Source organism: Euprymna scolopes, chromosome 27 (assembly GCF_053919585.1).
Source record: "Euprymna scolopes isolate OS-2025 chromosome 27, ASM5391958v1, whole genome shotgun sequence".
Classification (NCBI taxonomy): domain Eukaryota; kingdom Metazoa; phylum Mollusca; class Cephalopoda; order Sepiida; family Sepiolidae; genus Euprymna; species Euprymna scolopes.
The window spans coordinates 91,350,312-91,377,434 of NC_136508.1; the positions used below are offsets into that span (position 1 = coordinate 91,350,312).

General features: G+C 32.4%; 1 protein-coding gene across 10 annotated transcripts in view; it reads left to right on the top strand.

Annotated features, from left to right (window-relative positions):
* Positions 1–1,029: 1,029 nt before the first annotated feature.
* The window catches only part of LOC145248981 (neural cell adhesion molecule 1-like), a 142,386-nt gene continuing 116,292 nt past the window's right edge, over positions 1,030–27,123 (top strand). For 6 of the 10 annotated variants that reach the window (XM_080110801.1, XM_080110802.1, XM_080110803.1 and 3 more), the window contains exons 1-2: positions 5,680–5,830; positions 13,852–13,897. In XM_080110801.1, the coding sequence (XP_079966927.1) occupies positions 5,795–5,830; positions 13,852–13,897 (82 nt within the window). In that variant the 5' untranslated portion in view covers positions 5,680–5,794. Of the gene's footprint in view, positions 1,132–5,678; positions 5,831–13,851; positions 13,898–27,123 lie in introns of those variants that run through there. The other 4 variants (XM_080110808.1, XM_080110809.1, XM_080110804.1 and 1 more) reach the window with 3 other exon arrangements.

The window sequence follows — 27,123 nt, forward strand, 5'->3', positions numbered from 1 at the left end:
ATTTTTTTTTAATATTATGGGGGGGGGGGCTATAGTCTATTTTAAAAAAACAATTTCTCCTTCAAGAACGATCATAAAATGTGTTTTTAATCGATATTTATTCAATAAGGGACCAGTTTTCCTACCTAGCGAAAGGGGACGAGTTTTCCCGAGACGAGTTTTCCGGAGACGAGTTTTCCCGAGACGAGTTTTCCGGAGACGAGTTTTCCCGGGACGAGTTTTCCGGGCACCATATTAATAACTCATAATTCGCATGCATTGAAATATGAGACTTTGGGGAAATAAGGTTTTGTATTTTTATCATAATAATAATAATAATAATAATAATAATAATGATAATAATGATAATAATGATGAATAATTTTTGTATATTTATGTCAAGTGATCAGCATCGATTCGCCTTTTTTATGGCGCGTTATTGCAATAAGTGGCACATCAAGAAATAGCAAAACACAAAAATGTCAGTTCGTTTTTGTATTTTTTTATCCCGGATTATTCAGATTGTCGAGCACATTTCGGACTGCTTAATAATCAACATGAAAACGTTTGAATTATTCGACAATGGAAACAAAGTTATTGTTGGTTATCACTTAATTTTTATTGAAGTCTTTTAGTGTGTTATATAAAAATGATTTAGTTAAAACAATTAACCTTCATATATCAAGTACTCTTATCATATTTGGGCTGATAAATTTCTGTCCCATTTGAGGATTCTTGATCAAGTGCGGAAAGATATACATAATTTGATTGACCATACTCTCTTCTTTCTCTGCAACCTCTCTCTCTCTCTCTCACACACACACACACACACGCACACACACACACACAAACGTGATGTTGCTAGTCTCAGTCTTTTCTATGAATACTATTACGACATGTGTTCTTCAGATTGTTTCATCAATTCCTTACTTCCGGTGTTCGATCTCGTTTAACGCAATTGTCACGTGAACTCCAGCAATTCTCGATCTTCGTATCCTAATACAACATCCTATTGCAAAAGTACAAATATTAAAACTAATACACAAAAAATGTTTTTCTTTCTGATTTCCTGGGACACTCAGACTGTCACAATCATTTCGATCGCTGCTGGGTTAACTGAAATAGTTTGAATTATTGGACAATCGAAACAAAGTAAGTTATTACGTTTCTCAATTTTTTAAATGAGGATTGGTTATTCGTATCATTTGCATTCTCCAAAATTCACCACAGAATTATCCCCCTCTCCCTAAATGTAACAAGTCATTCGAAACAAAGTAATTTATTGCTGGTATTATTATTCATCGGACTACTGTTCTCATCTTGAGTGTGATTTTCACAACGGTTCGATCGATATAGCCTCCGACCTTCTTCAGGTGTATCTTGTTGAACTCGGGAATGTTTCTGTCGAACTAGAGAATTTGGACGGAATTTCGAGCGGAACCCTTTATTTACTTCACGGGGGTAGCGTGTTCTTGTTCCGTCAGCCATGACTGGATAGAGATCCTAAGTAATTTGCTCATGTATTTTTCGGTCGCTTACACTGAGGATTGCACCTTCAATTCCCGAGTTCGACAGAAACATTCCCGAGTTCGACAAGATACACCTGAAGAAGGCCGGAGGTTACATCGACCGAAATGTTGTGAAAATCACACTCAAGATGAGAACAGATGAATAATAATACAAATAACCAATCCTCATCTCAAAAATTCAGAAACGTCAGAAGTTATTGTTTTGTTTTTTTTACATGGAGGTCACGACTTATCAAGGCCCGGAAGCCACTCGGGGATAAGTGTTATTGCTCTGTACAGTAATCAATGGGATAGTATTGTAGTAACAGTTAGTATTCGAGATTTGATAAAGTGTCTTACTTAAGGGGGCGATTCATCAGGAATTTGTTTATGTTGGACTTGAAAACATCCAAGTTATAGTCAGGTGGGAAACAGGAAAACGGAAGAAAATTCCACAGGCGTGCACTTCTAAGAAAGAAGCTTTATTAATTATTGTTTTAATTTAAGTCTTTTATTGTGTTATATAAAAATGATTTATTTAAAAGAATTAAACTCCATATATCAAGTTCTCTTATCATATTTGGTTTGATCAATCTCTCTTTCATTTGAGAGTTCGTGATAACGTGCAGAAATTTGATTGAGCTCACCCTCTCTTTCTTCTCTGCAACCACTCTCTCACAAACGTGATGTTGTTTTCGTCAGTGTTTTCTATAAATACTACTACGACATATGTTCTTCAGAATTGTCTCATCTGTTCCCCGCTTCCTGCGTCCCATTTTATTTGACTCGTTTGTCAAGTGGTCTCCAACAATCCGCGGTTTTAATCGCTTATCCCAATATCCCATTGCAAAAAAATATTAAAAGTTTTTTCTTTCTAATGTCCTGTGATACTCAGATCGTCACAATGTAAACTTTGGCCTTCGGGACAAGATCAAAGTGTAGTATCTGTTCCGGCAGATACTGCAAGCTATGACTAGCTAGGACTAGCTATGACTAGCAAAGACCAGATGTGGGGGCAACCCCACATGCCTGACCTTTAACCAGCTCCCATTTCCCACCTCTCGGGAGCTGGTTCCCTTTTTCCCTTCTCCCTCCCTTCACTCCTCACATTAAAAATCGGCCTTGTGCCTAATTTGCTCGGTGGGGGAGCAAATAAATACCATCTGTTCTTCAGGTGCTGCACTTCTATTTCTTGTTCTCTTTCGGTGGAGGAGAAATCCTTCACGACTGAGACAATTTTTATTTTTGTACCTTTTCTCCACGTTAAAAAACGACCCTAGTGTCTAACTCTGTCCCGTGGGGAGGCATAGTAAATAGGTACTCAGATCGTCACAATCGTTTCAAGCACTGCTCGCCAAACTGAAGTGGTTTCAATTATTGGACAAGCAAAACAAAGTTATTATTGTTTATCACCTGATTTTAATTTTAAACTTTAAAGGACGCAAATATTTTTAATAAATTATATAAAAATTAGTTTAAAACAATTAAAATATTTATGAAAATATTAGTTTTACAATACAATTTTTAAAAAATACAACAAAAACATTTTAAAATCTTAAATATTGTTTTTTTTTCAAAACACATAATTTTTATATGTTTTAAATTATTTTTTTATATCCATATATCTATAAAAGTGAATGTGTCTGTGTACATTTCCCTACGCAATAACTCTGTCAATTTTAAGTTTACAGACTCGAAATTTGATATACAGGGTACTGAGATTTGGGAAAATCTTTGTGATCGGTTTTCGGCCAGAAATATAGCTGTTAAGGGATCAAAGTTCAACGATTTGACCATTGAGAACTCTACCAAACTCCTCCGACAATTTTGGGTCTAAACACTTGAAATTTGAGATATAGGTTCCTTGGGACATGGATCTAACTTAATAACTTGATTTTAGCCCAAACAATAAATGTTAAGGGGTCATAATAGGAGTCAAAGTTTTTAAAAATTGACCTTTTTTTTTGCTGAGCATACACCTCCAAACACCCGGGCAACGCCGGACATTCATGCTTAGTAATTCACTAAAAGACTTTATTTTTGTTTGGCCTATTTCACTGGTCAACAACAAATTTCTTGTCAGCGTTTTTTCAGCTGATTTAGAACGAATCTGATACGCTAAATCCAAAAATCACATTAGTTTTGCTCAATTAGGTGTTCACGTCAAGTTTGTGAGCTATGGCCACATTGTGGGCTATGTCGTTTGTTTTACGTTTTTATTCACATGTACGCATGTGGGTGGAACATTTTAGAAGAAGTTGGCGGGGTAAAATTCAATGTCGAATAATTGTTTTGATTGGAAATAATTATAGTTCCGATAGTTCTGGTGATTACGTCGAAAAGGAATCAGTTTGAATTCATAAAACTTCGAAATCTTCCAGAAATTGGTGCTTAGAATACACGAAGAAAGACTAGCCTGTGCGGGAGGAATTGGTGTCTCGCGAAGAAATGAACGTCTGGTGGACAGAGACAGAACACTCTTCCCACTGCTGCACATCAAACTCAGCATAATTTGAAGGATTGATTGTTGCTATTTCTTCTGATGAGTTAAGGGTAAAATAGTTTTACTGATTGTTATAATAATTAGGTGATTGATTTTGCGCTACGAAACAGATACTGTCAAGAATTGTAAGTGTCAACGTAATTAAAGGAATAAATTATAAGATGGTCAACATCATAAATTTTGGAATATAGTTTTTTGTCATTTATTCTCTCTCTCTCTCTCTCTCTCTCTCTTTCTTTAGATATGTGTATATAAAGTGAAAGTTAATTTCATTTTGCAAACTTAAAGCAATCGTAACATACAGAGCAATTATAAACATTAATATTTATATAAAAATCCCCACTAGATAAAAAGAAGCTAATCATTCAAAATAGAGCAATAATATAAGCAGAGAAGAAATTCAATTCTGTAAATTAAAATTCACAGCAAATATATTTTTCGACAAATAATTATAAATAAACAAATTAAACATTTTTTCTACCGATGAAAGCATGCAGTCTTCTTTATCAGAGCTAAATTTATTTTTATTTTTATTTTTTTGTCTCTTTCAAGTTAGCCTTTTCAATTAATAACCTCTAACTGCAGTTTTAGGGGGATGTTATTTTCGCATTGGATTTTGCATACCAGTTACCGTTTCATTTGGAATATATCATATGCTTGGACTATTCAATCTTTTCATTGGATTGCACCTCTTTTCATTATCGAACCTGAACTTCGCTTGGAATATCCTTTCGACGCTTTTATCAACTTTCAAATACAATTTCTTTTCATAATATTTAGTTTCCATAATGTTTAGTTTTCAATTTATGTGCTAACGTGCAAAATTTATAGACTGCCTATGGATATCATTTTGCTAATGTTCAGAGCCATTCATTGAAACTCCATGGAATAAGGCAAAATGCTTAATTTGTTTATTTGGATTCCTTGTCAAAAAATAAATTGGCTGTAAATTTTAATTTGCAGAATTTAATTTCTTATATATATAAATATATATATGAATATATATATATAAACCTCTAAGTCTAGCCGCACTGATGAGCTATGATACAGCGAAACGGTACTGTATGTGGGTGACTATAATTTAAGTCACCCTCCTTTCGTAGAGCCCTTTCGTAAAATAATTTCACCCACTGATTAATTAGCGTTAATACACAGCTCTTGGTTTGTTTGTTTATAAATATAAAAAAGCAGATTGAGCAGTGTAAAAAGCGGTGGGTGGGTATCTATATAAATGGGCATTTGATGAGGTCGTTTACGAGCACCGATCCCATGGTTTGATTTTTGAACTGCCGACTATCAACAAGATGATTGTTCGACAGATCTTACTTGCTTGTACCTTAGAAATGACGTAATTTTTCAGTGACTAGGCCTTTCTTACGGTGGTGGTGGTAGTATGGTCAACAGGGGTAACTTGATGGAAAACAGACACGCAACTCAGTAGTTTAATGCTTATTGTTTTCGTTCATTATTTTCCTGGTTTTATTTTTATCAATCCTTAAACTGTAATTAATTTCTTTCTCCAATAAATCAATTTGTTTTTCTCGTGTGTCCTTAGTCAATCCTCAAAATACTCTTATAATTCGTGTTACATTGAAACATGAGACTTTGGGAAAATAAGTTTTGTTTTTATTTAATATTATATGTATATTTTTGTTTTGTATTTTCTTATGTCAAGTACTCTTAAATTGAGGAGTTATTGCGATAAGTGATACAACAGGAAGTAACAATACACACAAAAAAGTCCTTTTTTATCTAGGATTATTCAGATTGTCAAACACATTTCGGACACTGCCCAATAAACAACATGAAAACGTTTGAGTTATTGGACAATCGAAACAAAGTAAGTTATTATTGTTTCTCGTTTGATTTTTATTTAAGTCTTCTACTGAGTTATACGTGCTTGTTAAGATAGGATCGACTATTTTTAAATATAAGTTTTAAGCAAAAACAGTAGTACTTACTTGTCATGTCGAAAATAGTAATATATCAAAAAATTAAGATAACTCATCGAATAGAACAACTGCAATCGCGTTTTTAGTAAAAAAAAAAAAAGTATCGCTATGCTCTAAAACAGTAGGTCAGCCATTAAAGTGGGGGAAAAGGGGAATAAGTATGTCCCCTGAATTCGCAATCGTCAAGGTGTTCATGTATAGGGAAAATGCAATTTCCCCCAATTTTCTGTAAAAATTACTTTTCCCCCCAATTTTCTATAAAAATTACTTTTAACTATAAATAATTTTTTATTCAATGAATTTTCATAAATTTTAGATAGCTTACTATTTTCGACATAATAATTAAAAAAGTACGCAAAAAAGTCATTCGATTTTAATTCAAGTCTTTAAATGAGTTATAGGTGTTTGTAAAGATAGAGTCGATAGATCGATTTTGTTAAAAATATGGGGTTTGTTAGAAATATATTCCTTCAATATAATTTGCAAAGTAAAACAAAACTATGAAATATAAAAAATAACAATTTGTTGCTTATATTTATTTTTATTTTAGGAAGTTTTTATTGGTTAAATTTAAAATACTGTCTTTTGTTCTTGTATTAATCAAGCAACAATATTTTTAGTCAATATCTAAAAAAAAATTCAACAAAGAAAGTCAACAAAACTCTATCTAAAGAAAGAACAGTACTTTAAAAAGGTGTCACTATTACCAACGTTTTTGAAAATTAAGAAATTACTTCGAAAATACTATATTTCTAAAGGATAGATAAGAAAAGCTAAATGTTGCCTTAATTGTATTTTATTTGAGTATATATATATATATATATATATATATATATATATATATATATATATATATATACACGACAAAAAGAAAGTCCGCACTTGTAATTTTAAAAAACCCTGCAAATTTAAGCTAAATTTAATGTAACTAAACAAACTATACCTCATTTGATTCGCCTTTTATTATTCTATAATTTTACCTGTTCATATTTGACGTTTAATTCAAACATTCTAGTGTTCACGTCAATTTAAAAAAAAATACTTCAAATTGACGAGGCAAAAAGAAAGTCCGCACAATGGTAAATTGGTAGTTAAATGTATCTTTAAGACATTAATGTAACACAAATACAACAGGAACACAAGAAACTAGTAAATATTTAGTAGCATAGCCCTTCTGCAATTTGACAGCCTGCAATTCTTTTGGGAATTCCTTGAATTAGACTGCAGCAATACTCCGGGGAAAGGGCATCCTACTTTTCTTTAATTTGTTCCCAAGTTCTTCCAAATTTGAAATTTTATCATTGCGTTTTTGATAGGATTGAGGTTTGGAGATTGTGCAGGCCAATCCAAACACGGAATATCATGCTCTTCCAAGAACCTCTTGACATTGCCAGCTGTGTGAATGGGAGCATTATCCTGCATGAAGATGGGATTATCATCCAAATTCTGACAAAAGTCGGGTAGAAAATGCTCAGTCAACATATTAATATATTTGGTCGAATTAATTCGACCTTGCAAACGAACTATAGGCCCTGGACCATTGGTACTAATAATGCCCCACACCAAAACTGAACCTCCACCACCTTGCAGCGTTGAAACTGGGCACCTAGGATTAAATTTTTCATCTTTTCTCCGACGGACGTACTGCCTACCATCACTGCCTAACCTATTGAACATGCTTTCGTCGCTAAAAAGCATTTTTGACCAATATGAAGAGTCGAGATCTTCATTGGCTTGCGTCTTGCAATATATTCTCACAAATTAAATTCCTTTAATCTGTTCTTGACAGTAGAAAGAGAGCACTTTTTAACAAGATTGCACTGCTATTGGATTTGGGGAGCCGTTTCAAATCTGTTTCTTAGGCTGTGGATCTTGATAGCATTGTCTACCCTGTTAGAAGTAACTCTAGTCCGACCAGATTTAGGGGCATCACAAACACTGCCGGTGTTTTGGCGCTTTTGTACCGTTTTCTCATCACATTTCAATCTGCGGCCGATTTCTTGATTGGATAAACCAGAAAGGTGGAGATTAATGAGCTCCTGACGATCACTAAGAGACAATCTTGACATATGGACTAAATATTACGTTGTATAACCGGGAACAACAACAATTGCGTTTAGAGATGCTTTGTTGCCTGTTAGTGGATATTTTAAACTGATTTAGGGGCGATAATTTCAGCTGGTTTTAAACGAATTGGTTGTTGCGGACTTTCTTTTTGCCTCCTCAATCGCTGCTGCCGCGCCCGCCGGTCGCATCCATCGCCGCCGATTCTTCTTTCCTCCTGCTCCCTCCGCACGCAACTCCACTGGACCCGTCTCCTTCTAAGCGCCCGGCGATCATGTTGCGGGTGCTTCGGCGTGACCTCCGCGCGGCCGGCACCGGACGCACTTCCCCTCTGGTCCGTCATCGCGACCCATTCCCGGCGTGTAGGTCGACATGCTGGTTTTTCCGTAGGTGGCAGGCATTTCATCTCCCTGAAAACCCTCGTTTTCCGCTTCGTCGCGACCGTGAACGTAACTGACCCTTCTGTCGGGGACAGAGGAAATCTGACGTGATCCGTTATATGTGGCGAGCTGTTCCGTCTCTAATCCCTCCGGAAGTCGCGTGTTGGCACCCCACCGTCTTGGGCGTACACGCGATGAGAGACGGGAGAGGACTGGCGCGGCCTCGCCAACGTTTGGGTCTTGGAGGGGGCAACCCCGCGCACACCCGTTCTGTTTCCAGAGAGGTCGCTCGGTGATGCTTTTTTTCTCAGCCACCCGCCGCCCCAGTTCAGCGACGTACATCAGCAATCCACCCGACCCGTCTTGAAACATGGACTGAGGAATCCTGGCCCCCTCTGACTAACCCCAAAGGTGTAGCAAAAGCAAGAGAGCATGTAGGAGGCCGTCGATTGGGAGAGGTATCGTGGCGAAGTCGTCCGAGGGTCATCGGGGGTGTCGTCGGTTTTTTAATTTTTACACTTTTGCGCCGATTTTTCCAGGCTCAAACTGAAATATAAAGTTTTGAATGTATTCAAATACCTTATATATGAAGTTCCATGTCTGTAGACCAAAAACTCTTGAAGGAATTTGGTAGGCAAAATTTATTTAACAAAAATACACACGTATGGGACAGTAGTTGGCGCTTAGGCAAGAGTCCGAGACCTATTAAATGTTAAACTATTCTTTGGATCCTGTCCCAAAAAGGGAGAGACTAATGGTAGATGCACCATCCCAAATATGGCAACAATACTCCATGCATGGGCAGTTGGTAGCTTTGTGGATATATAAGATACTGTCCGGTCTGAGTAATTTTCTGGCACAATTAGTGGAGCCCATTTCATTTTCAGCAGCCTTTGCAATGTTTTCAACGTATTTGTTCCAATTCATGTTGTCTGTGAATGTTAGCCGGTGAGTTTGAAGGAAAAATTCTCAGTTAGGTTATTAGTCAATGCTATCGATGGTTAAGAAGTCCTATTGTAATTGTTAAAGGAAAACAGCTTAATCTGAGTAGCATTAAATGTCACCATCCACTTACAACCTCATTCCATTTGTTTTCTAAGGATTCAGCTATTGTCTTAGATATGTGTATGCTCGTTTTTCTTCCATGCCTATTATAGAGCATTGTATAATTAACTAATATACCCATCTCAGACACAATTTTATCAAGGAAATCGCTTATGAATATCATGAATAATAGAGTTCCAAGGATCGATCCCTGATGTACTCTAACATTAATATTATGCTATTTGGATATCCATCAAGGACAACCTGGATTTTCCTCTTATCTAAGAAGGATCTAATTATATTTAACATTCGTCCAGTAATACTGTATGATTTAATTTTCATTAAACTTTGTCAAAAGCTTTGGATACATCAAGGGCTACAGACTTGACTTCCCTAGCCTTATTCAGGGCATGGTATATGCAGTCAGAGATGACCATTAAAATATCTGCAGTAGAACGGCATTTTCTAAATCCATACTATTGGTCAGAGAGAATATTAGTTTTTCAAGGTGGTGAACTAGTGTTTGGGTGATTAATGACTCCAAGATTTTGATATGCAGGTGGGCTAATGGGACAATAATTGAGCATGTCAGTTCTTTCACCAGAATTCTTGTACACTGGTACAGCAGAAGCAATTTTCCAGTTATCAGGGAAGCGAGATTCAGCAAAGAATTTTTGTAGAGTTTGGAAATTAGAAGGGCTAGCTAAGCTAAGCATTTATTATTTAGTGTAGCAGAGACGAGATTAGATTCACACGCCTTGGAGGTGTCTAAGTTTTTTTTATGTAATTGTGGACATGAGACGGGGTGATTTTCAGGTTATTAAGTGGGACTTCACTCCACATATGGAAATTTGGGAGGGAGTTATTTGTTGGATTCAAGATCAAGTTGGAGCCAAATCGATGGACAAGGAGTCCAGCCTTCTTGGATGCTATGCAAACAACCTCCTAAGTGTTGGATAGTGAAGGAATTACTGATTGTCCTTTATTTACTATGCTATTATAAATTGATTTATACGGCCATGAAAATGTTTAAAAATTAAATAAAACATTTTTGTAAAAAAAAAAAAAAAAAAAAAAACGCTGCCAAACATCATTGATCAAAAAATTAAAGGTAAAATGTTTTTAATCCAAATATTTTATGCTTTAGGGATCATGACCTTCGTAATATATCTCATTAAGGCCCGTGAGCTGAAAAACGACGTCATCGCTGAGGTCCTAGCTAGTAATATCTATCGAACAGTCAGATTGTCGATAATTATCACAAAAAACATTTGAAAACTTAAAAATTGCATAAAAAAAGAAAAATAAGGAACATGATTATTTGTACGGAAACTTATTCAATAATAATATTAAAAACTCAAAACGGAAAAGTTGTGTGTTTATGCATAAAAAGTAATTAAAGATTTAATTGTTTCATGTATTTTAAAGACTAAAATATGTTAATTATTTACTATTTAATTATATTTAAAAAGAAGAAAAGAAAAAATCATGATTCGATTTATAGTAAAACTGAAATCTAATTAATATAAAATTAAATTCAAACATTAAAATAATGTAATAAAAAAGGAATCTTGTCAGCGTTCGGACGACATTCTAAATTCCGGCTTGTTCAATTCGGTTCTAAGAACTCGACTGCCACGCCCTCTCAATTTTAATCTCTTTTTTTTATAACGTTTTATCTCATCCATATGCAAACTAATGCATCTCAAACTATTATACATCCCCCAATCGTATTTAAAGATCCTCTCATAACTCTGTGCTTAAATCGCCAATCATATCAACCTCAAACAACGTTTGACACTACAAGCTTCTCAAACAATGCAAGAAACTACTAGCTTCTAAAACAATGCTTGACTTTTTTTTATTTTACTAGATTTTTTTTACTTTACTAGCTTCTCAGACACTGCTAGACTTTACTAGCTTCTCAAATAATGCTAGACTTTACTAACTTCTCAGACACTGCTAGACTTTACTCGCTTCTCAAATAATGCTAGACTTTACTGACTTCTCAAACACTGCTAGACTTTACTAGCTTCTCAAATAATGCTAGACTTTACTAACTTCTCAAACACCGCTCGACATTACTAACTTCTCAAACAAAAATCAGTCGAATCGTAATTCTCCATTATACGACGACGATTGGAAAATGTCTGACTCGATTCACATTTCAATTTTTCCATTTCTCAACGCTTTCAATGTTCAAAGTTCAACACCAATCGTTTAATATTTCCATTTGCCAACGCTTTCAATTTTCAAAGTTCAACACAAATCATTAAATATTTCCATTTCTCGACGCTTTCAAATTTCAAAGTTCGATGCGAATCGTTTAATATTTTAATTTCTCAACGCTATCAATTTGTGAATTTCAACGCAAATCATTTCATATTTCCATTTCTCGATGTTTTCAATTTTCAAAAATTCCACTTTACTCTCAATCGCATCGACTTTATATTTCAGGCCGAAATAGCTTGTAAAAGCTTATTGTCAGCGTTCGTACAGCATTCTAAATTCCGACCTGTTCGATTCGGTTTCAAGAACTCAACTTCTACGCCCACTCTAATTTTTTTATAACGTCTTTATTTTTTTTTGGGGGGGGGGGGGTGAATCCTCATTTATATGCCAATCGATGTATATTAAAATATATGTTAATATAAACAAAGTTACTGTCGAAGAAACATTTCAATACATTAACTATTAAAACATTACAAAAATATGGTGTTACGAGGTTAATGCTTTTTTTCAAACTGTCTTCATGCTTAGATACGTGCTTTTGAAACATCAACAAAAATATACAGTTAAAGGAAAAATAATAAACTTATATTGAAGTAAAAATATTAATAAACTTATGTTTAAGTAAAAATATTAATAACCTTATCTTTAATTAAAAATATTAATAACTTACATTTAAGTAAAAATATTAATAAACTAATATTTAAGTAAAAAATAATAATACACTTTTATTAAGTAAAAATATTAATAAACTTATATTTAAGTAAAAATATTAATAATTAACATTTAAGTAAAAATATTAATAAACTTACATTTAAGTAAAAATATTAATAAACTTACATTTAAGTAAAAATATTAATAAACTTACATTTAATTAAAAATATTAATAAACTTATATTTAATTAAAAATATTAATAAACTTATATTTAATTAAACATATTAATAAACTTACATTTAATTAAAAATATTAATAACTAACATTTAATTAAAAATATTAATAACTAACATTTAAGTAAAAATATTAATAAACTTACATTTAATTAAAAATATTAATAAACTTACATTTAATTAAAAATATTAATAAACTTATATTTAATTAAACATATTAATAAACTTATATTTAATTAAACATATTAATAAACTTACATTTAATTAAAAATATTAATAACTAACATTTAAGTAAAAATATTAATAAACTTACATTTAATTAAAAATATTAATAAACTTACATTTAATTAAAAATATTAATAAACTTATATTTAATTAAAAATATTAATAAACTTACATTTAATTAAAAATATTAATAAACTTACATTTAATTAAAAATATTAATAAACTTATATTTAATTAAAAATATTAATAAACTTATATTTAATTAAACATATTAATAAACTTACATTTAATTAAAAATATTAATAACTAACATTTAATTAAAAATATTAATAACTAACATTTAAGTAAAAATATTAATAAACTTACATTTAATTAAAAATATTAATAACTAACATTTAATTAAAAATATTAATAACTAACATTTAATTAAAAATATTAATAACTAACATTTAATTACAAATATTAATAAACTTATATTTAATTAAAAATATTAATAAACTTATATTTAAGTAACAATATTAATAAAACGTATATTTAAGTAAAAATATTAATTAACTTATATTTAAGTAAAAATATAAATAAACTTATATTTAAGTAAAAAATATTAATAAACTTATATTAAAGTAAAAATATTAATAAACTTACATTTAACTAAAAATATTAATAAATTTATATTTAACTAAAAATATCAATAACTTAGATTTAAGTAAAAATATTAATAAACTTAGATTTAAGTATAAATATTATTAAACTTATATTTAAGTAAAAAATATTAATAAAACTTATATTTAAGTAAAAATATTAATTAAATCAATACAAAAAACAAATAATACATGAAAAACAAGTTAAAAATTGCTTTTTAAAAACTTGTGTTAAAATATATCAAAACATAAAAAATTATTAATTTTCTTCAATTTTGTTTGACAACAAAATGGGTGGAAAATACAACTCGTTTGTTTGTTCACTAAAAATTATTACAAGAATAAAAATTTTTTTTACGAAAGCTCATTAATATACTTCGTTTGATTGCTATTCGAATTCATATATCATGTACATTTTTTCTTTTTTGTCTCTTACAGATGACGAAGCTCGTGTTACTCGTCTTGTTCCGCATGTTATGTTTTGGTACGTTGTACAGTTTTATTTGTTTTAATGTTTAACATTTAAAACAAAAAATTATGTTTTGAATGTTATGAGAAAGAATGTAAGTGTATGATGTTGTACAGTTTTATTTGTTTTAATGTTTAACATTTAAAACAAAAATTATGTTTTGAATGTTATGAGAAAGAATGTAAGTGTATGATGTTGTATAGTTTTATTTGTTTTAATGTTTAACATTTAAAACAAAAAATTATGTTTGGAATGTTATGAGAAAGAATGTAAGTGTATGATGGTGTATAGTTTTATTTGTTTTAATGTTTAACATTTAAAACAAAAAATTATGTTTGGAATGTTATGAGAAAGAATGTAAGTGCATGATGTTATATAGTTTTATTTGTTTTAATGTTTAACATTTAAAACAAAAATTATGTTTTGAATGTTATGAGAAATAATGTAAGTGTATGATGTTGTAGATTACCATTGTTTTAATGGATTAGAAATATCTTGTCAAAATAAATGTCACCATTTTTATTGACATGAGTTTGGTTTATGGTGTTCGAGTGAATGCAATGGTTTAACTAAATGTAGATGTACAAAGTAGGATAGACATAGGTTGACCAACGATTTCAATCTCCTCACAATTTTGATGACCTTGTGCCTAATTTGCTAAAATATATAAACTTTATATTTTTCGCAAGTAAATAATTCAAATGATAACAAAGTACGATGGATAGAGGTTGATGGCGTTGTGCCTAATTTGTTAAAATATACATATGTCATGGAGAAATGGAAGAGGAACAAGGAAAATTATATATTCATCAACTTGCGTTGTTATTTCAATACCTTAGGAATATTAATCTGAAGAAAATATAATCCCAAATACAATATTTGAAAAATATCTTGTGTTTGTAAAGTGAAAAGGATTTCTTTGTTCTATTTCAGAAAAAAAGCTGTTAGCATCCAAAATGTGTATAACGTTCTGGCATGAGGAAAAGTGAGATTTTTTAACATCATACAACTGTTCGATATTTAAAAAGATATGAAGCAATTTCCGTTTTTTTTTTAATGAATAAAACTGTTATAATACAAGTGTGGGGTGTGCAATAGATATAAAATTAATCTTTCTTTGATTTTAAAATTTTTTATTGTTTATATATATATATATATATATATATATATATATATATATATATATATATATATATATGTATATATATTTATTTATTTATTTACCAGTGGTGAAAAAACCGGACTAGAGTGCTCAATGTGTAGCCAGAGCAGTATATAAGAAATTTATTACTGTGAGTCCAGAATGAGTTTACATATTGTTTCAACTTGAGGAAGATCCTCAAAGAGAGGAATATCCAACTAGCATCGTCAGAATTCATAGATGTCCATCTATGAATTCTGACGAATTCTGGACTCACAGTAATAAATTTCTTATATATATATATATATATATATATATATATATATATATATATATATATATATATATATATATATATACATACATACATACATATATAAATATATATATATATATATGTATATATATATACACTCTCATGAGCAATAAAAACAAAATGGGCCAAGAGTGAAAGAAGCAAGAAATCGATTTTTCAATATTTTTCCCTGAATTTTTGTTAATTTCAACTGAAAATTTCTATTTTGCAGATCATTATTATTATAGCATATAATAATAAGTAAAAAAATTAATGCTAGAAATGGTAAGACCGCATTTTGTCGAGGATATAAAAAGCCGAATTGCAGGATTAAGACAATCCAAAATGACTTACAAGCAGATTTTTTATATTTTAAGGAAAGAAAATGCGAAAACATCTTTTTCTGCAGTGAAGCAAATTGGTCAAAGGTTTGAAGTCGAACGCTTGGTAAAAGGGAAATCTGGATCTAGTCGCCCTACAGCACCCACCTTGAATGGCGACCACAGCCTTAAATTAACTGTTTTGAAGGATCGAAAGAAAACTTATGTTGATCATAGCAAAGAATTCAAAACAGGGACTGGAAATTCTCTTTCAAGATATACAATATCTAGACAAATGAAAGAAATGGGATTTTCTCTAGAAGGTGTGCAAAGAAACTATTTATATAAGAAGAAAATCAATGATAAAAAGAGAGTTTATTCGTGTCATGGCAAGAAAGATGCAAGCTGGTTCAGGAATGTTTTCTGGTTAGATAGAATCAAGATTTTGATTTGTTAGTGATGCTCTTGATGCTCCCGAACGGTACAATCGAAGAACTGGAGAAAGATTTTCGCCAAGTTGCATAAAAACGACAGTTAAACACGGGAATGGAGGGATAATGGTATGGGGAACTTTTACTGCAGCAGGAGTTCGGGAACTTATTAGATGTGAAAAATCAATCAATGCAAAGGAATACATTTGAATATTAGAAACAGAACTGTTACTAAGGATTCAGAAGCTGGGAATATTCTAGAACATTATTTTTCAACATGATAATGCTCCTGCACACACTGCTGAAGTCACAGAGACATGATTTTCTGATAACTTAATTGATGTGATATTTTGGCCAGGTCAAAGCGCCGATTTAAACCAATCGAGAATATTTGGTTTATAATGTCCCGTGCATAGACCAGAACTTTTTTGAATAATGACAAACTGTGGGAAGTTGTACAAAGCGAATGAAATAGCACATCCTCTTCGCAGTGTTCTACTTTGGTTGAGAGCATGTCTAAAAGGATTGATCTTTTAAAGAAATCAAAAGAGAATGCGATTCCACCCTAAGCATTTATTAAAGTAAATGTCTTGTTCTGTGTTATTAGTCTCGTTTAAGTTTCCTTGTTCATGTGTTATTTGTTCAATATAGCTTTTAGTGCAACAAAATGTATAAAATTTTGTTTCGCCCCTTTTTTTTACTCAGGTATATATATATATATATATATATATATATATATATATATATGGACTTTCCCGTCGATTTTGATGCATGAGGTTCCGCCACAACAACTAAGCTGTTCAGAAATCCACATAGACGATTTGTTTATAGTGGTAAAGGCTTTGTTTAGAACCAACCACACTTTTTTCTATTACTGCTAATCCTTGTCGGTACAGATGACTGCCACAGTACAACGCAGGTTTTTACATCAGAGCTACCTTCTCCTAGATATATGTCTTAGCTAAGACTGGGGGTGCATCGCTCTCAATGAATTAATGCGGCTCCAGGTATCAAACTGGAAATTTCTACAACTACGATATATATATATATATATATATATATATATATATATATATATATATATATATAAAGCTAAACATTTATGTGTGTATGTGTGTGTATGTGTGTGTGTATCTGGTCACAAATAGGCTCCTATGTGGTTGACTATTTAAAAAAAAACTGATTACATATAATGATAGAAGATGTATCGAGGATCAGGAATGGGAATGTTAGAGCTGGCAGAACGGTGGTTCATAAAAATTGTGGGGTCTGCGTTCGCGCCTGGCCCCCAAAGTATGGAAATAAAAAATGAAAAAAAGTTTACAAGTGTTTTTGATATAGATGTACAGAATAATACTTTGATAAGTATGTTTCAACTTAAATAGGGATGGTATAATAAAATTTTTGGGTCTTCGTTCACACCTGTACTCCATGGAAATAGGGCACAAACTTTAACAAAGACTTTTCATATCTATCTGCATAAGTATACTTTGATAATTATGCTTCAGTTTGAAGAAATATGGTATAATAAAATTATTGGGTGTTCGTTCGCGCCTAACCTCCATAGAATGTAAATATCTCACAAATTTTAACAAGGTTTTTTAAAAGTGAGAGTCCACAATAACACCTTAACTTTAATCTTGATTCACGTTAGCTTTTATTTATTTTTTTTAGTTGAATCATATTGTGTCGAATAAATTCACCTTATAAATTCACGTTCTTATTAAAGTGAAAGCAAAAAAAGTCGGAACTTTGACAATTCTCGACAAAAATTTTGCATAACTCTGTTTTTTCCTTCTCCACTTGCATGTGGCACTCTTTCGAAAATAGATAAATAGATAAATAATAAAAAAATAAGAACGTTACTTGTTATTGTGTCAAAAGAAGGAAAAAAACCTGCTCACGTGATTATGTGTCTTTTAAAAAACATTTACATAACCTTTTTATTCTTATTTATATATCTTTTTAAGCTTTTTTTGTCAGTGTACTAGAAAGAATTCAGTTGATTACAACCCTTTCTGCGTGTTTTTTACATTACAATAGTACAACACTGAATCCGACGGCGCAATACTACACCGTTCAATACTGTAAAACTGAAAGGAAGCTGTTCTGCTTGAAAAGGGCGCCATTTTCTTCTTATTCATTTTTATATCGATTCTTTGCTTTAAAAAAACTAAAGTAATTACGTGTTTACTTTTTTAATATCCCATTTTGCTGTTTCGGATTATTTTACTAAAGTAAGTAAAGCTTCATTATTTTTCCAAACTGTTTTTGTTTCTTTGTTTTTCGATATTTCGTCGATATTATTTAGTAAGAGTGTTTAGCAGAAAAGCCCACAAACGTCTACCCGAAAAAATAAATATACAAGAAATAAATGTTACCATAGTCAATAAAAGTTCAGTTCATGTTTTTTTTGTTTTGAAATAGTTTTTAATGCTCTTTACTTGAAATAATTTCAGCGAACCGAAATTAAAACGAAATTTGAGGCGATAACTACTTAAATGAATTTTTATATAAACTGCAAATGCCATAATCCAATATTCCTCAAGCACAAAATAACGGAAAGCATTAAAATATGTTTATAAACATTCCTTATGTTGACGGAACTCTCTTAAATTTTTGACACAGAATGGTCAGGTGCCCCTCCTTCAAATTGAAAACGGGGCTCTCCATTTCAAAGTCGCAGCCATTTTGATCTTTTTTAACCGGTTTGTGAATTAAAAAAAAATTTTTACAAACTACTTAAAAATACAAACCAGTGAACTTTTCTACCATAAAAGTAACTTTTATTGACTATAGTAACATTTATTTCGTGTATATTTATATTATATATATATAACATTTTCTCTTTGTACGAAAACATCATTTTGGTGGTTACTCTTGGCTACGAATGGAAACAAAGTTGATATAAAAAAAAATATATTTTCGCGGAAATTATCTTTACTTTCATCATATTTTGCTTAGGGTAAAATCTTTGAGTATCAAAACCTATCTCTTTACAACCCCCTCCTTTTCATAACCTATCATACTTTCATCAATCACAGTCCATTTTCTGTATGCTGTTTTTGAACCCAGTCAACGACGGGTACTTCTACTAGTATATATATATATACATATATACACACATATTAATATATATATATGTATATGTATATGTGTGTGTGTGTGTATTACTAGATGGAATATTTCTCAGCGTTGCCCTAGGCGATGTAGAAAATATTAAGCGAGAAAAATATAAAATATTCGTTTTGAATGTCCCCTCACAAAACAAATTAAAATGTGATTATCTGGTGTATTATAATTATTATTTTCTGTTGTGCGAGTAAATTAACCTTTTTCTAAATTTGTTATTTTAATATAACTTTACTGATTAAATGAGGTAAACTCTTAAACCCTTCACGTTGTTTAATTGTGTCTGATTTTGCTGAGTCATTAAGTCTTCGACGAGATTTATTTATAATGAAGTTAACGTGTTTTGCTTGTTTGAAGTTAAAAGAATGATTATACTGCAATGAATGAGAGAATAATGCATTCACGAAATGTTTATCTCTTTTATGTTCACTAAGTCCTTGTTGAGTTTTACCAACGTATATTTGATGACAATTATGACATTAGACAGTATATATACTTGCATTAGATATGGACTTTTTTTTGGAAACGTGTTGTTTTTAGTGTTCTTTTTCATAGTTTGTGATGCGATTTATATTATTGGAAACTCCGAGTTCGTTTAGAGTTTTGTGAATTATTGTATTATTGGCGTGTGTAGGTAAAAGAAGATGTCTGTTCATGAGAGAAGTGTCTAGTGTACATGATCTTAGCTTATTGTTTCTGGAAAATGATTGTGTGGCTTTTTTCTTTGCATTTAATATAAAACATGTGGAGTATTGCATGTTTTCAAAGTTTTTGTGATCTATTTGAACTTTTTATCCAGATATTCTGGACTACAAATTCTGAATGCATTTTTAGAAAGTGTATTTGGTTATTGTTCGGTTTGATTGATGAACTTTATGGAGGGTAACACTGTACGTAATATATTTTTAATATTCTCTATGTGCATGTTTTCAAGAAGAAAAAATATCTAATCTATTTTTAATATTTTGTTTAATGCCTGTTTTTAAGAAGAAAAAATTAAATATAGTAAAATAATTTTTTTTAAATATCTAATACACATATGACTAATAAACCTGACTCCATTTATAATACAATACAATAACTATTAATATATTATGACGGTGAACATACAACACATATTTAAAATAATTTTATCTATACTATGACGGGTAATTTAAATAGATATATTAAACAATTTCACAAACTTTTGTTTACCCCAAAACGGACATTACTTTCTCCAACTTAACCCCCAAAAGAAAACTCAAGAGCACGTTTAAAATTAACATAAAAACATACTTGGCCTTCGGGACAAGATCAAAGTGTAGTATCTGTTCTTCAGATGCTGCACTTCTATTTCTTGTTCTCTTTCGGTGGAGGAGAAATCCTTCACGACTGAGACAATTTTTATTTTTGTACCTTTTCTCCACGTTAAAAAACGACCCTGGTGTCTAACTCTGTCCCGTGGGGAGGCATAGTAAATAGGTACAACCATCATATCATTCCCGGATGAGTACATAAAACATTTTAACAAATATAGATCACCCCCCCTATAGAAACTGGCCTAGGACACTTTCATAGAAAACCAACAATATATATGTATTAATCTAATTGTGAGATCATTAACTGCTTAAGCCATATCTGGAATCGACTTCACAAATAAAGTAATTTTGAGATAGAAAATTGTTTAAGCCATTTTCGGTACAAACTTTATATTTCACCACCCTCATTTAATCCAGGGCGACGCTGATTATTCTGATAATATATATTTGCCCCTATCTCATTCAATCCCGGGCAACGCCAGGAATTTTGCTTATATATATTTCCATCAATCTCCTTCAATCCCGAGTGACGCCGGGATATTGCAACGCCAGGTATTTTGCTAATATATATTCTAACCTATTTCATTCGATCCCGGGCAACGCAGAATGTTCTGCTAGTATATATCTCAATCAATCCAATGAAATCCTGGGCGACGCAACGTATTCTGTTAGTATATATTTCAATCAATCTAATTCAATCCAAGACAACGCCAGGTATGCTGTTAATATATATTTGCATCTATCTCATTGGATCCCAGGCGCCCGTGTATTCTGATTGCATATATTTGCATGTATCTCATTCAATCCCGGAGGATTCCGGGTAATCTGTAAGTATATATGTGGACGTATGTCGTTGAATCCCATAATTCTTGGATATGTTACAAATTTCCACAATCATTTTTCATAATTAAACCCACATATCTTCCCACTCTTACTAAAATGATAACTTTGATACATTTCACATGTATTCATTTTTCATAACTCTTGGATATGTCACTAATTTTGACAATTATTTTCACGATTGAATTCACATTATCCCCCCTCGTACTAAAGTAATAACTTTGATACATTGTTTTGGCTGTTTGTTTTATTACAAACACACCAATAAAATAAATCACATTTCATCATTTTTCATAATTCTTGGATATGTTACTAATTTCGACAATCATTTTTAATGATTACACCAACATAATCGCGCCTCTCTTACTAAAATATCAACCTTGAGACATTGTCTGGCTGGTTCTTTCATTACAAACACACCAATCAAATAACTCACATTTCATCATTTTTCATAATTCTTGGATATGTTACTAATGTCGACAGTAATTTTTCATAAAATAACCCACATAATCTCCCTCCTCTTACTAAAGTAATAACTTTGAGACATTGTCTGGCTGGTTATTTCATTACACACACCAATCAAATAACTCATATTTCATCATTTTCATAATTCTTGGATATTTTACTAATTTCAACAATAATTTTTCATGATTTAACCCAAAGTATATCCCCGCTCTTACTAAAATAATAACTAATAGGATACATAATCTGAGCTATCTATTTCATTACGAACACACCAATCAAATAACACAAATTTCATAATTTTTCGTAATTCTTGGATATGTTACTAATTTCCACAATCATTATTTATGATTTACCCCACATAATATAGCCCCTCTTTCTAAAATAATAAATTTGTGACTTTATCTGGGCTGTTTGTTTCATTATTAACACACAAATCAAAAACTCTTATTTCATCACTTTTCATAATTCTTGGATATGTTAATAATTTCGACCATCATTTTTCATGATTTAACCCACATAATCCCCTTCCTCTTACTAAATTAATAACTTTGCTACATCGATCTACATAAAGCATTTTGTATTCCCAAGTAGTCACCCATCTGATAATGACCAGATTCAATGTTGCTTAACTTTAGTGATCTGCATAAATCATTTGGTAATCCTAAGTAGTCACCCATCTTAGAATGACCAACCTCATTGTTGCTTAATTTTGGTGATCTACATAAAGACATTTGTATTCCCAAGAAGTCACCCATCTGATAATGACCAAACTCCATGTTGCTTAATTTTAGTGATCTGCATAAATCATTTGGTAATCCCAAGTCGTCGCCCATCATAGAATGACCAACTTAATTGTTTCTTAACTTTAGTGATCTACATAAAGCATTTTGTATTCCAAGTAGTTACCCATCTGATTATGACCAGACTCCATATTGCTTAACTTTGTTGATCTACGTAAAGCATTGGGTATTTCCAAGTAGTAACTCATCTGATAATGACCAGGCTACATGTTGCTAAACTTTGGTGATATACATAAAGCATTTGATATTTCCAAGGGGTCACCCATCTGATAATGATCAGACTCCATGTTGCTTAACTTTGGTGATCTACATTACGCATTTTGTATTCCCAAGTAGTCACCCATCTGATAAGGACACGGCTATATGTTGGTTAACTTTAGGTATATACATAAAGAATATACCTATACTGCACACGCACCTTCAAAATTATCAAATCGGACCTATACTGCACAAGCACCTTCAAAATTGTTAAATAGGACCTATACTGCATAATGACATTCAAAATTGTCAAATCGAACCTATACTGCACAAGCACTTTCAAAATTTAGCAAATCGAACCTATACTACACAAGCACCTTATAAATTTTGCGAATCCAACCTATACTGCATAAGCACCTTCAAATTTTTCAAATCGGACATATACTGCACAAGCACCTTCAAAATTTGGAGATATACTGCACAAGCACCTTCAAAATTTTTCAAAATGGACTTATACTGAAAAAGCACCTTAAAATTTTTCAAATCAGACCTATACTGCACAAGCACCTTCAAAATTGTCAAATCGGACCTATACTGCACAAGCACCTTCGAAATTGCCAAATAGGACCTATACTGCACAAGCACCTTCAAAAGTATCAAATCGGACCTATACTGCACAAGCACCTTCAAAATTTTGCAAATCGGACCTATACTGCAGAAGCACCTTCAAAATTCTCAAATACGACCTATACTGCACAAGCACCTTCAAAAGTGTCAAATCAGACCTATACTGCACAAGCACCTTCAAAATTTTGCAAATCCGACTTATACTGCACAAGCACCTTCTAAATTTTTCAAATCGGACCAATACTGCACAAGCATTTTCAAAATTGTCAAATCGAACCTATACTGCACAAGCACCTTCTAAATTTTTCAAATCGGACCTATACTGCACAAGCATCTTCAAAATTTTTAAATCAGCCTATAATGCACAAGCACCTTAAAAATTGTCAAATTCGACCTATAATGCACAAGCACCATCAAAACCTTTCAAATCGGACCTATACGGTACAAGCACTTTCAAAATTGTCAAATCGGACCTACACTGCACAACCACCTTCAAAATTGTTAAATCGGACCTATACTTCACCTATGTCATACAATCCCAGGCGATGCCGGTTGTTCTGCTAGTGCATATATACATACTTCAGCCAATCCTGGGTTATGTGGGGTATTTTGCTAGTACAGATATCCACCTATGTAATCCATCCCGGGTGACGCTGGGCATTTGGCTAGTACATATATCAACCGATTTTTTCTAATCCCAGGCGACGCGAGTGTTCTGCTAGGAAAAATTCCATGAATTTTATCCAATTCCAGGCCATGTTAGGTAATAAGCTAATATATGTCATGCTAAGCTATGTCATACAATCCCGGGTGATGCTGGGTATTTTGCTAGTACATATACACCAATTTTATCCAATCCCGGGCTACGCCAGGTATTCTGCTAATACATATGCTGGGTATTAGGCTAGTACATATATCAACCAATCTTATCCGATCCCGGGCAACGCTGGGTATTCTGCTAGGAAACATTCAATGTATTTCCACTTACGTTGGGTAATTATATCAACCAATTTTTTCCAATCCCAGATGACGCCGAGTGTTCTGCTAGGTAAAATTTTAATGAATTTTATCCAATCTCAGGCCATGCCAAGTAATCAGCTAGTATATATGTCATGCTAGTGCTATGTCATACCATCCCTGGCGACGTTGGGTATTTTGCTAGTACATATACACCAATTTTATCCAATCCTGGGCTACACCGGGTATTCTGCTAATACATCTTATCCAATCCCAGGCAACGCTGGGTAATCTGCTAGGAAACATTCAATGTATTTTAACCTACATCGGCTAATTATATCAATCAATTTTTTCCAATCCCAGCGACGCCGAGTGGTCTGCTAGGAAAAATTCCATGAATTTTATCTAATCCCAGGCTGTGATGTTTGGAATATGAGATCTTGTCTTAATTTAATATACGAAAAATATATCATACGCATCTTTTTTTTTACTTGATCTTTTGGCTAAGATCAAAGTGTAGTATCTTTTCTTAGAATTAAAGCGGTCTCATATTTCGCCCCTCTCCCCCACTAAGAAAATAAGGAGGAGGTCATACCTGGGATTTCAAGCTGTAGAGAAAAAAAAACGTTACTCGAAAATAAGGAGGATTTATGACTCGGATGTCACCAAATCCATTAACTCTCATTTCGTATTATATTAAAACGTGTAAGTAAACAAACGCTGATTAACTGATATTATGCCTCACACCTTCCTCCCTGTAAATAGAATCAGGTCATAGTGTTACTAATATAAAAAAGAAAATGGCCGTTTGTTTTTGTTTTGTGAAACAGACATCGGTCGTCTCATGCTAAATATTTTTAAGCGTAATTTTTTTTATTTACTTATTTTTGTTTATTGTTTTTGGTTTAAGTCTCGGATTTTACTATTTTTAACCTGCTAATAACTTTGGTAACGTTTTCATAACATAAAAGTTCATAGTTTAATTTGTATGATTGTTGCATTTTTTTAACCGATAAAAACCAATATATGTAATGTTTTTATATACATACTGCCATTACAGCTTGCTAACGTCAAGATCACGTGACATGACTCAGCGGTTTTTGAATACAAGTTGACTAAAAAAAACGGGCCCCATGTACACTTTATGAAATTGTGTCAGTTCTTCAAATATTTAAACTAAACCAGGCCATGACGTCGTTGACGCATGCGTAGAACTGATCTCGTCATGAGAGGACGGTTTTTGCTGATCCCCCCTGTAGAAAAGTGTTGATTTCAGGGTGAAAAAAATTAACGTTTTTGGCCAATTTTTCGATATTTGTCGGGCGAAGGATGGGGCTTTCATATGAGACCAAGTTTGTGAATTTTTTTTCAGTCTGTCGAAAGTTTTTAGCAGACACACAAACATACACACATACACACATGCATATACACATACATACATTTTCGCTTTTATATATATAACTAGCGAGGGGTATCCGGCGTTGCCCGGGTGTTTGTAGGTGTGTGTGGTGTTAAATAAAAAAGAAACCGGGGGGATGGAACCCGAAGCCCTGAGGCGAAGTTTAAAAATAAAATCTGCCAGCCAGTATGAGTTAGTGAAAGATGTTTGAAAGTCGTCGAGCGTTACGACGACGAAGCATTGTTATAAGCGAAGTAAGAAAAGAAAACAACGTTTTAATTAAGCGGGGGGGGGTAATCAAAACATTAAAAAAACACAAAAAATCTAACGTAAGGCAAACGAATGTTGAAAACAGAAAAACGAACACGTGAAAAATGGCTTAAATGAGCCTATTTCGATATTAAAATTTTAAAAATCGGTGGATACCCAGGTGTCGCTAAGAATAAGCAAAGTAATAAAAAACAAAAAAAACAAAAAACAGGAAAACGAACGTTACGAGAAAAATGGCTTAAATAATACAGGGTTCAATATTTAAATTTAAAAATTCGAAAAAAAAAAAACAAACATCTCACACCACGATTCGAACCCAAAATGTTTAGATAATGAACAAACACGTTAACCAACTGAGCTAAAGCGACGGAGATGAAGCTTACCAGGTTTTTCAACTATTTAAAGTAAATCAGATCACGACGTCATGATGTCATCTGACGCATGCGTAGAATCGGGCATCGTTACGAGAACCCCGTTTTTGTTGACCTCCCCCCTGTGGAAAATTGTCGATTTCGGGGTGAAAAGTTAACGTTTTTGGCCAATTTTTCGATATTTTTCAAGCGAAGGATGGGGCTTCGATATGATACCGTGTTTGTGAATTTTCGTTGCGTCTGTCGAAAGTTTTTAGCAGACACACAAACATACACGCATACATACACACAAACAAACATACATACATACATTTTCGCTTTTATATATATAGATAACTAGCGAGGGGTACCCGGCGTTGCCCGGGTGTTTGTAGGTGTGTGTGGTGTTAAATAAAAAAGAAACTGGGGGGGTAGAATCAAAGCCAAAGCCCTGAGGCGAAGTTTGAAAATAAAATCGAATGGAGCATTGTTATAAGCGAATAAGTGAAAGATGTTTGAAAGTCGTCGAGCGTTACAACAACGACGATGACGATGTAAGCATTGTTATAAGCGAAGTAAGAAAAGAAAACAACGTTTTAATTAAGCGGGGGGGAGTAATCAAGACATAAAAAACACAAAAAAAACTAACATAAGGCAAACGAACGATGAAAACAGACAAACGAACTCATGAAAAATGGCTTAAATGAGCCTGTTTCGA